At 46.3% G+C, this 12,351-nt stretch overlaps 1 protein-coding gene across 1 annotated transcript in view; it reads right to left on the bottom strand.

The window, feature by feature from the left end:
• Window positions 1-1,029: 1,029 nt before the first annotated feature.
• Window positions 1,030-12,351, bottom strand: part of zswim6 (zinc finger, SWIM-type containing 6) — a 58,500-nt gene continuing 47,178 nt past the window's right edge. Inside the window, 6 exon segments of the mRNA XM_048258707.1 lie at window positions 1,030-4,152; window positions 4,504-4,585; window positions 4,905-5,068; window positions 5,561-5,694; window positions 5,696-5,749; window positions 9,665-9,800. Coding sequence (XP_048114664.1) covers window positions 3,290-4,152; window positions 4,504-4,585; window positions 4,905-5,068; window positions 5,561-5,694; window positions 5,696-5,749; window positions 9,665-9,800 — 1,433 coding nt within the window. The 3' untranslated portion in view covers window positions 1,030-3,289.

The following is a 12,351-nucleotide window of genomic DNA, read 5'->3' as shown; positions in this document are numbered from 1 at the left end:
ATTCCTCCAAAAGAGATTTGATATTCAGTGTTTAACAAGTTAAACAAGTGACATCAAAAGATTATCTAGAAAGCCAGCAAACTAAATATGTAGTAGCAAAAAGTAATACCCAATGAAGTCAGCCACTTAGTGTTTGGATGTCTCCATTAACTTCCAAACACAGTGCATTGTCTAAATTGACATGTCATCACTCTTTAATATATCAATCAAGAGGAAAAAGTTTGCTTTAATGGGATGTACCCATACACAACAAAGCACCGAGTATTAGAGATGTGCACAGAGAAATGTGAGCAATATAACCCCGAAATGAGTTAAAACGTATTACTACCGCTGAATGTTTCAATGTTTCAAGAGGGTCAGTCTAAATAAAATGGAGATATCTGGAGAGGAAAACCCTTACTTTTTGGTCAGTACAGATATATCCTGATCCATTACCATATGAAAATTGAAAAAACTAGACCAAAATAAGTGAAAAGATTTTCACCATTTACTTGCTATGCATACTACCTACTTTATAAGAGGGATTTGCACACTCATCAGGACTCAACAGTCATCCACGGAAATATATTATGCATTAGTGATCTATACTAAAATGTACTCTGCATTAGTGATATATGCTGAAATATACTCTGCATTAATGGTATATACTTAAATATATTGTGTGTGACTGATATTGACTGAAATATATTATGCATTAGTGATATAAACTGAAATATATTGTGCACGATTGATATTGACTGAACTACATTCGGCGTTTGTGATATTTATGGAACTATATTCTGCATTGTCGATATGGATTGAAATATATTCGCCATTAGTGATACTGACTGAAATATATACAGCATATTCAGTATTAGTGATATTTACTGAGGCACTGCAGGGCAGACATTAGGAAAGAGGTAGACGAGTACTTGGCACATTAAATTATGCCCACACTTCTGATGGATTGGTGCTAATTTGGAATAATAAACTTCCACTGAGACTGAACCAACCAACCACACACACACGCACACACACACACACACGGAGTCCTCTCAAAAAAACTAATTTAATTAAAACAAAAATGTTGAATCATTAACAAGTTTATAAAACAGTGATTTAGTTACATAAATAAATTGATATTGGTGTATCAAATCTTAATTTCAACTTCATGAGCATGTCGCCAAGGGTGATGAAGTACAATCGTTTACCTTTCATAATAAATAAAATGGAGAACATGAGATTTCAGTTTTCTAAACAAAACAAAAAAAGAGCTACAAACATACCTCTAAGAGAACAAGAGACACTAGACGTTTTTGCACCAAAAAGGAAAAAAACTGCTTTTTAAAGCACAAAGTACAGAACCATTCAGCTAAAATTAAAGACACTAAAGTTGTAACCAAAGTTGGTTGGCTTTTCATTTTAATGAACAAGTTTGGTAGTTAGAACTCCAGTTTGGTTATTTTAAAGCGTTAAGACAAGGCGAGAAAGAAGGCTGTTCTTGTTTGAGGAATTCTAGAGGAACAAAATCAGAAAAGGAAACATAAAAAAAAAGCATTTTTAAAAATTGGAACAGTCAGACGTATACAGCAACTTTCTGTCCTGCACAAAGTCAAGATGCCGGCAGAGGAGGCATGGACATGTTATTTGTGCATAAAATGGAGTCTGTCTTTTTTTTTTCTTTGTCACTTGATCATTTGTGGAGAGAGTTATGGATGTGTTTCAGGCCAATTTTTACTCTGGATGTCTGTGTGGTCAACGTTGATAAATAGAAAGTCCGTTTCAGATGGATCTCTACATTTCTAGGCTTTTGAGGCACGGGGGCCTATGGATGCTTGCATTACCTACTTAATGCTAAGGCTTGCTGCTCTGGTTCATCCGTCCTCTCCCACCTCTCTCTCCCTCTCTTTCCAACTCTCCTTTATCTCTGATGCCCTGTACAAAAAAAGTGAGTCCACACCGGATACAAACATTTTGTATGTACATACAAAACATCCCCCCAGTCATGGTTTCGATAGACCAGCCTGAACACGCAGGGCTTCGAGTGGCTCTGCATAGAAACCCAGCATACAAGTCCACCGTTCGTCACACACACACGCGTGGGACTCAGGCACGGCCACCGTTTAGTCCTTCTGATATGTTTTTTTTTGTTTGTTTAAAACCATGGTACTGCAGCTTCAAGTATTTTGCATTACATAGAATATTCTTTTATAAATTAGTTAACATATACATTTTCTCAATATTCAGACATATACTATCATATATACAGTACAATAAAATGCTCTCATTCTCTCTTTTTTTGTCATTTTCTGTTTTTAGAGAAATCCCTGAGAATGTATGTTGACAGTTGCTAAGTTTCCACAAGCGCAAGCACAATGGGGGTGTTGGAGTTCTTATGTGTGTGTGTGTGTTTATATGTGTGTGTGCATGTACATGTGAGACACAGCGCGTTTCTTTAACTGTGTCTGTGTGTATGTGTGTCTGTTTGTGTGTGTGTGTGTGTGTGTGTGTGTGTGTGTGTGTGTGTGTGTGTGTATGTGTATAATAACAGGTGTAATTTGTCTATATGCTTCAGACCAAACAGCACTGCAAAGCAAGGGTAGCTTGGAGTTGGATATTTCACGGCTTCCTGGGGAAGGGAAAAAAAAGAGAACAAAAAAGCTAGGAAAATTGTTTTTTTTTCTCTCTCTCTCTCTCTCTCTCTCGTTGCTTTTCGCACGCTTATTCACTTTACTGGAAATGTGTGAGCAGGTCAGGTGGGAGTAAAGCTGGATCCGTACGAGGTACTTGTCACTTAGGATGGAGGTGTCGTGTTTGGTTTAAAGCCATATCTCTTCTCTTTGAGGCTGGGATTGTGAACAGAGAAAACAGGAGTGCTCTGTGGGCCTTTTGCCACTGGACAACATATACTCAGTGTAAACCAAAACATTTTTTTTTTTTCCATTTTCTTATTTTTTTTCCCTCTTTTATCACACTCGCGCTCTTTCATACAAAATGAAGGGAAACACACAAACGTCCACGACATGACACTTTCTGTTCGTTTGTTTTTTTTTTTGTCTTTTTTTTTTCGCTTTCGCAAACTAACAGGTCTATACACATTATAATACCGCTGTGGTTCTGGCTGCTTCCCTCAAGTCCTGCTCCTTCCATCGGTTCTCTGTTTGTTTATTTGTTTGTTTGCTTGTCACTTTTAAGTTAGAAACGATACAAAGGCAAACTCAAGTAAGAGCTGAGAGGAAGGGTAGGTGTTTTTTTTTTTTTTTGCCCCCCTCCCCTCCTCCCTGTGTTTGTGTGTAGGGGGGGGTCTTGTTTAACCAAATCTCTCTCGGACCAGCATCATCAGTTTCTTTTTGCCTTTGTAGATCTGTTTCAGGTTGTCTATGAACTGCGTGAACTGGATGTGTCCGTCGTGCGCCATGAGGAAGGTCTCGCGCGCCTTGCTGAGGAACTCGATAAACTCGCTGTAGTGGCGCGGGCTGATATGCGTGAGGCGCGAGTGCGTGGTGTTGATGTAGGCGCCGATGGTGGCGTCCAGCAGCTGCCGCAGCGGCGCCTTGTCCAGCGACATGAGCTTGCCCGAGTTCCGCCGGCTGTGCAGCGCCACCATGCCCGGCGTGGTCAACGTGCACCGCCGCAAGATGTCCGAGAGCACCGTGGCGCACTTGACGCTCTTGACCACCAGCGGGATGATGGCGGCCAGCTCGTTCTTGCCCAGCGAGTGGCTGAGCGCGCACGCCCACAGCACGTCGTTGATGGCCGGGTGCGTGTCCTGGTTGTAGCTCAGGTTGAGGTGGGCCATGGCCAGCGAGGCCAGCTTGTAGGCGCGCATCGGGTAGCCGCGGTGCTCCATGTAGCGCGCAATGGTGAAGAGCTGCGTGTAGCTCATGCCGGTGGTGGCCGCGTCCAGCACGATCTGGTAGGCCGTCTCGAAGGCGATGTGGTCCTTCTCGCAGAGCGTCAGCGCCGACAGCGCGCAGTTCTGCGGGTCCTTCATGGCGCACTGCAGTGCCAGCGTCCGCGCGCTGCCCGCCAGCTTCTCCTGCTGGTGGCAGTCCAGGTGCAGGCGCACGATGGTGCTGTTGGACATGACCGTCGTCGCCACGATGCTTGTGGCCTCCGTCGGTGTGAAGAGTGTGAACCAGCTCTGCATGATGCTGTCCAGTGCATAGACCCCTGCAGCGACACGTACACACACACACACACAGAAAATACACCATTCTGATTAGGAGCTCAGAGATCTAATTTGATTAGTCTGATTACTCTTCTAGAGTCTGAGAGTCTGATTACTCTTCTAGATTACAAGCCTAGAACACAGGAGTCATGGGCCAATAACACAGTTTTACATATTAATAAATCACTGGATCATGGTATAACCAATCATTGCATACAGTCCAATGCTTTTTATCAGATCAGAGAACTTCTTAATTCCATTCAACAACAGCAACAACACCAATCAGTGTGGTCATATTCTACAACACCTGGTCATTAAATAAAGTTAACATTAAAAAAAAGGGTGTGACGTACCAACTTCTGTGGCACAGGTAACCAGCCACCGTACCATTTCCCGCCTTCTCCAATTTAATGTTGAGAGTGTCATTCTCATTACCTGCAAAAAAGAACACCCATGCTCAGTAAAGATAATAAATCAACATCCTGGTTAACCAAAGGGGCCCACAGAATGTCAGAAGGTAAAAAAAAATGAGGTCATGAGGAGCTATGAAAGCGGTACTGAAGGGAAGTAGCTAAAGAAGGCCATGCTGAAATATTGATAAGAGGTCTACTCTATTTCACAAAGTTTGGTCAAACTCAACCACAGAGGAAGCATTTTAAACTCAAACTTGCAGTTCCTGTTCACAGAGGCAGTATTTCAGTACTGGGGAGGACGTAGGAGGCTCACAGACTGGGGCTCTGAGGATGAGTCTCACCTGAAGTCCTAGTTCCAGGGATACTTTGAGTAAGGTGATATCGGGCAGGCTGTCCATGAGGGTGGCGATCTTGAAGGCATCCTGCGCCAGTTTGAAGATGTGGGACGAGGTGTGGATGTTTTTCTGTATGGACTCTAATACTGTTTCTAACCACCGGCCGTCTCCTGAAATCAACACAGAGCAGACCAGAGAGGATGAGAGGCAGTGGTAGATACACACAGCGACAAGTCTTTGTTCTGTGCACGAGTCTGCCTAAAGCACAACTCTCTCCTGCTATTAAGAGAGAGAGAGGTATTCTGACAGTGAAGCAGCTGCTGAGAGAGGCTCTGCAATACAATATGGAGGGGACAGTCACACAGCTACAGGCAATTAGAGTTGTTTGTGCCTCTACTGTTGTTAGAATATGATATAAAAAAAAACCTGACAGGCTAATTTGTATGCAATTTCATATAGAAATCAAGAGGGGTGCCACATGTAAAAACTAGAACTTGCCTGTCTAATTTTATTAGTTTAAAAGTGAAAAAACAATTAGCTATCAATCAACATCAAATCAATAGTGATATCAATCATCAGTACAAAGGAACCAGACATGTGTTTGTGTGTGTGTGTTTGTGTATGTGTGTGTGTGTGTGTGTAGGGGCTGAGGGGGGTCTGACCTTTGGCTGCGGTGAGCATGGTGGAGGCCAGCTCGCACTGTTGTGACTTCTGAGTGTGGCTGGGGGTGTGAACCAGCACCGGGTAGTGGTTGGGGTCACCACCCCACACAATGTGGTGATGCGGGGACAGGGAGAGAGGACACACACACACACACAGAGAGAAGAGCCGTGGATTCCAATACTGGTAACCTGCGGTCAGTAAAGGGAGAGGGAGAGAGGGACACACAGAGAGAGAGAGAGAGAGAGAGGTTGGTCAGATGGGTAGTTGTGCTGATGCGCCGTCTTCCGTTCACCCACATTAAGCACCACTGAGTTCACAGGAAATGCACACTCATGCCGAGTCATGCCAGCAGCAACCCCAGCACACTTTGCTTTCCCAAAGTGCACTGTTCTTATTCCTGCTGCATGGAGCTATTGGCTGAGCTACTGGCTGTGGGTGTGCAACTGCACTTCCATTGGCTAAGGACTGTGATGGCTCTTTTTATGGACGTCACATCTCCTCCATTGGCAAAGCACAGCAATACGGTTTTCCATTGGCTAAGGACAGAGAGATGTGTTTCCATTGGCTAACAACTGTGTACATTCTCCAGGGGATGGGCTATGGACCGCAACTATTTTTCCAGCTACTGGCTGAAGCCTGAGAATGATCTACAACTGGCTGCTTTTGTGCGCCTGTTTTTTTCCCCTTTTTTTTTTCCACTGGCCAGCCTCCTACGGGCTAAAGCCTGTGACCAAACTCCAATTGGCCGAGGCCGGAGAGGGCCCTCCAATTGGCTGCAGTCGATGATCGATTTTAATGGCTGCTTGAGCTGAAGGGTAGCCTCCAGCAAGCCGGGCGTATAGAAGGGGGTTTGACTGAGATGAGATGCCAGTCCAGTTTGCTCTAGAGCCAGGGCTGGAGACGCCTATGAGCTGGAGACACGGCAACTCCCTGCTGAATATGCGCGCGCACGCGCACACACACACACACAGAGAGAATGACCCTTGGACATGTAGAGACACTTACACTTGCACACCGCACCGAAATACTTATACACGCAGGCCAGCACATAAATAAACACACATGGACTTGTGGACTTGACAAAAACACACACACACACCCTAGATGCAGAGAGCTCCAGCAGCAACCAGCCCCCCGCTGCTGTAGGCCCATCAGATGCAGCCTCTCTGGGGCCTCTCTGCTCATTAAGCGCCCTCGCTGGAGAGGGGAGCTCATCTCCTCTCCTCTCCTCTCCTAACGTCTCCTCTTCAGCTGATGGCTCTTAATGAACTCACTCGCCCATCTCTGGGAAACGTCCGCTCTCTAGCACACACTCACACACAGGCACGCACACATGCTCAAAAACCCCCACACACACACACAATCATGAACACGCACACACACCCACCCGTACACACACACTACTAAACACCCAACCACCCACACAGATAAACACTCTGCCTCACTCTCTCTCTCACACACACACACACACACACACACACACACACACAGGCCCTCCACTGAGACCAGGCGGTGGCTGCCTGATGAAGCTGGTTGAAGCGCTGGCTGGCTCCAGTGATCCGGAGATGAACCTCCCCTCTACTCCCCTCTCTGCTGGCCATATGGGAGGCATTAAGGGGCATTAGGGGCAGTTTTTTAGCCCAGAGGATCCGTCTCACACTCTGAGCACCATCTAACCCGCTTTAAGAACTCACACTAATATTTCATCTGCTCTCGGGTTCAAACACTCCGCTTCACCCGCCACGGCTCCCAGAGGGAGCGGAGACCCAGCAGAAACACGACACCTCCTCCACTCGGCCTGACATCACAGGAAATGCCGAACTTTTCACCTGAACCCCCAAAACGAGCGCGCGCGCACGCACGCGTGTGTGTGTGTGTGTGTGTATGTGTACCTCCAGTGTTATGAAGAGCAGCTTGGGTCAGCTAGGAGACTTGTGACTCGGGCGGTGTGTGTGTGTGTGTGTGTGTGTGGAGGGGGGTGGTCATGGTAAGCAAGCACACAAAGAGCCAGTCTCTGTGTCTGTGGCTACCTGGAGCGGAGGCTGTTTGTTTGGACACACACACTGTGGTTATCACATATCTCCCAGAGGCCCCTGAGAGGTGGGGAGGGGGAGAGGGGGGTGGGGTGGAAGGTTTGTAGCACTCTTGGTCCCTTTCCAAGGATGCCTTCTTGCCTTTTTGACTTTGGTGCCTGCACCCCACACACACACACACACACACACACACACACACACACTTCAAAGGCACCAGTGACATTCAAACGGTTCATGGAATCTCGTTTGGAAGGAGGGGGTTTGAGTGTGTGTCAGAGTGTGTGTGTGTGTGTGTGTGTGTGTGTGTGTGTGTGTGTGTGGTCTCTACAGATACTGCCGCTCTCTGTCCGGCATCTCTGGACTGGACATAAATGCCTTCACAAATTGCTGATTACACTCAGTTGACCTCCTCTCCATAACCAAAGCAGACATTGAAAAAGCGCCTGTATGCCAGAGGGGCACTTGGGCCAGACACAAATTTGGCTTTGTCTCACTCCCAAACGCTCCCATGAACACACTCACATATGGGGTTCATGGGGTAGACAGGCGGGTGAGGGGATTGGGGGTTGGGGGTTACTTTTTAAAGGCAACATATGCAGCCACTCAACCCCCATCTGTAGCCATTCAGAAACAATAAATGCACGTCTATTAGATTACGGCTCATAACTTCACAACATCACACGGGTTTATTACTGTGGAATATTTCCTTAAACATCACATGCAGGTGGGTTCTTTCTGTAGGGGACTTGGCTGGCGTTGGGGCCAAGACATACCGTTCGCTGGCGAAACATTAAAGGCCTAATAATAAATCAGTTGTGGGGAAGGCTGAGAGCCTCGGCGAGCGAGCGAGGGAGGGTGAAGGAGCAGGGAGATGAAAGGCTGGTGTCCATTGGGGTGGTGGCTGGTTATTAGGGAGGGGAGCGGAGTTGCTTTTTATAGCCCATCAAGTCAATACTCAAAAAGTGGGAAACACACAAACACAACTAAACAACCAACCACCCACACACAGACACACAAAATGACACACTCACACAGATAAACACTCACGCACACTCTCAGAGACACACACACACTCTCACACACACACACACACACACACACACACTCCTCAGACACACACACTCTCAGACACACACACTCTCAGACACACACACACACACAGTATTGATATAGGTGGAGCTTTGTGTTTGGTTTGGGAGGTTCCGTTTGAAACATGTCACCTCAACAGTCGATGCAATTATTGATGTGTTTCCGTTTCCTGATATGACCTGACTACAGATATAAGGGCTTTACAAACTCCTCTAGTAAATGTATTATAGAGAAACTTTCCACTCCTAAAATGATCTGAATCCATGAAATCAGTGTGACTAACAGCTGACAGCAGGAACACACCAAAACTCATTGGGCAGCCACTGCAATTTCAACAGAGAAGTTCAACTTAATTTCCAGCAGCCTGAACAAATTTACACTGAAACAGGAAATGGTGCACTAGCAAAGCATTACTGTTGAAGTCTTTTCACAGTGAGACAAAACACTACGGCTCCGCACCGCGCAAGATTGTGTGTCTGCACTGGTGAAGGTGAAAAACTGTGGTGGGAATAATAAAATAATTGTGTGTGAGTATGAGTGTGAGTGTGTTTATATATGACTGTCTTGGGGGAGGGCGTGGGGGGTGGGGTTTAACAGAAAAGCAAAGGCCAAGAGGAATCATAACCAAAATTAGACGCAATGCCACATATTTATTATTCACACATTTTCTAAAACTCATTTTCAGCCGTGTTGAATTATTTAGCGTGCTTCCAAGCGAAAAGGCAGTTTTGTGATTAAACAGTGCCCCAGATAGCCCACCTCTCTTTGTCTCTCCAACCACCCCCCACCACATCCTTTTATTTCTCCCTTCCTGTCACACACACACACACACACACACACACACAACTCAGATCCTTTGCTGTTTAGCCTGACTGATGGTAGCATAGGGTGACCAGACCTTTTAGTGACCTGTCCCCTGGTCAAAAAACAGTTCTGTCCCATTCTTTTTGTAGGTAAGTGTTTGTGCTTGTTGGTACTCACCGCATTGCTCGCAGTGCAATTTTATAAGCCAGTTCAGCGTCGTGAGGTAGGAGAGACGTGAAGAGATACTTGGCAAACGTGTGCATCGGAACACTCTCTCTGTATACAAGTTCCCCTAAACCACTGTACGGTCCCCCTGTGGAAGATAAAGAAAAACAAAACACACAAAGACAGGTTTCAGAACATTTTCAAAACATATTCATATCCAAAGCTTTTTTAAACATCAACAAGAACAAGAACATGGCCGAAAAATAAAACATGGCACACAACAGGCACTCATCTGCTTCCAATGATTCCTAAAATAACCCCTGTATTAACTACAGGGTATTAGGCAGAGGGCAAGGAGGGGTTGCACAGCGTCACATGCGGTTAGCCATGAAGCTCCAGGCTACGTCCTGACCCTGGGTGGAACTTCCTGTTTGAGGCTCGAGGCGCTCTGAGGTGGGAATCCAGAAAAAAAAAAAGCGTTCCCTTATGGCCTTCTTAGCCCCTACTGACCGCACCCAGTTACACCCCGATACCCCCACCACGACACACACACACACACACACACACACACACACACACACACACACACACCTCCCCTCTACAAACAACAGAGATCAGTCTAGCATTCAGCCGGCTCTGAAACTGGAGCCTTGTGTTCTATACCCACTGGGTAGAGTGCACAGAGACACACACATGCACTCACACACGCGCGCGCACACAGACGCACACACACAAATACAACCACTCGGTCGGGGTGAGCCAAAAGAAGTTATAAAATTGTTGAGGGGTGGGATGGGTTCGTTTTGTTCCTTTTCGAGCACAAAACCCCCAAAAAAAAAAAAAACCCAAACCCAAACCCATGAAGCACAAACCCAAAGGCAGCAAAGGCGGGCTGACGGAGGCCGTTTCCGGGGCAACGGTGGCTCTGACAGTAATCTGCTTACGGGTCCCCATCTCCAGACCCCTCCTGACCGCAGATCCACTTTCAAGTGTGAGCCGGCCTTTTTTCACACTCGCCAGCAAAATAAACTGCCACGCCAGAAGCCATATGTGAGAGTTCTCCTTCCCCTATCATTAGATTATTTTCAACTGAGAGGGCCTACGCCACAGGCCACATCTTACACGCACACACACACACACAGACAGACAGAGACCAGCACATACTCCCAGACCAGATCATACACACACACACACACACACACACACACACACACAATGTCAGAGATGTCAAAACTTTTAAGCAAAGGCAAAACACCATTATGCACACATGCTAGACAAAACACCCACATTCTCACAAACATACATAGACAAAACACATACACAGCCAAACTGACACACACACACACACACACACACACACACAGGGGCTCATTACTCCTCTTAACATGCCATGAGAATTCTCCACAGGGCAGAAAGCTTTTCGCATTTGGCCGCAGCTTCTTGCTGGACGGTGCAGAATGCGCCCTCTTCCTGTTTCCCTCCATCACTCACACACACACACACACACACACACACACACACACACACACACAGACACACACACACACACACACACACACACACAGACACACACAGGGCAGTGAACCACACGCCGGCTCTCCGCCAGACATTTCCTTCATGCCTTCAAAAGCAGAGGCATCTCTCTCCCAGCCAACACAAGATGGCCAACCAAAAAGAAATGCCTCCGTTTCTCAGCTCAGACTGCAGTCATACAGTGGACAACGATTCTATGAACACGGCAAATATGACTAATGGATTAACTGAATTGTAATACATTGTCATACATACAAATGTTTGAGTCCTTCAGCTTATACTGAACCCTTAATTACAGAAAAATATGCTGGGGGATATATGGGGAGTATAGAATGGCTGACTGAGCACCATTTGAATCCTTTCAATCATTATCAATCAGCTCTTACCAATCAAATGCCTATCACAATCATCTGAGTGAAAAATAACTGATTGACAATTGGAAATAACATTGTATGGATGCAGAAATTACGCTTAAAAAAAGAAATAAAATAAATTTAAAAAAAATTTGGTGCGTCCATGTTGGAGCTCGTTCTAGTCCAGATCAAATGACGTGCGTGTGAGCTCGGAGTGTGAATCTTGGGGATGAACCGCTGACATCGGCTGAAGAGTGGGGCACTCGATGTGTACACTATAATAAACTCCCCTCCTCCATGTGTGGCAGGGCCCTCGGGAGAGAGGCGCCATGTTTAACCTGCGGACGATCGCTCTGGACTGTGGAGTGGCCCCTGGTCCTTAATGAGAGTATCGTCGGCACACTTCAGATGATTACACCTCCTTTCATCCAACTCTCAGCCACTTGGGGAGAGAGAAGGAGAGGGAGAGGGGGATGTGGAGGAGGAGGAGAGAAAGTAGTAGTGAGAGAGAGAGAAAGATGGACAGACAGACAGAGAGAGAAGGAGAGGGAGAGAGGGGGGGGCAGAGCTCTAGGATAGAGAGAAAAAACATGAGGAGAGAAAACATGAGAGAGAGAGAGAGAGAGAGAGAGAGAGAGAGAGAGAGAGAGAGAGAGAGAGAGAGAGAGAGAGAGAGTGTGTGACAGAAGAAAGGAGAGAAGGGGAGCTGAACTAGAGCTCATGAGAATGAGAAAAAGGGCTTAAATCATACATGAAGCAGAGAGGGGATAAGGAGGAGGGGTACAATTATGTGTGTGTGTGTGTGTGTGTGTG

Source organism: Alosa alosa, chromosome 12 (assembly GCF_017589495.1).
Source record: "Alosa alosa isolate M-15738 ecotype Scorff River chromosome 12, AALO_Geno_1.1, whole genome shotgun sequence".
NCBI lineage: Eukaryota > Metazoa > Chordata > Actinopteri > Clupeiformes > Clupeidae > Alosa > Alosa alosa.
Note: the sequence above shows the minus strand (reverse complement) of the source record. Positions and strands in the feature narration are given on the sequence as shown.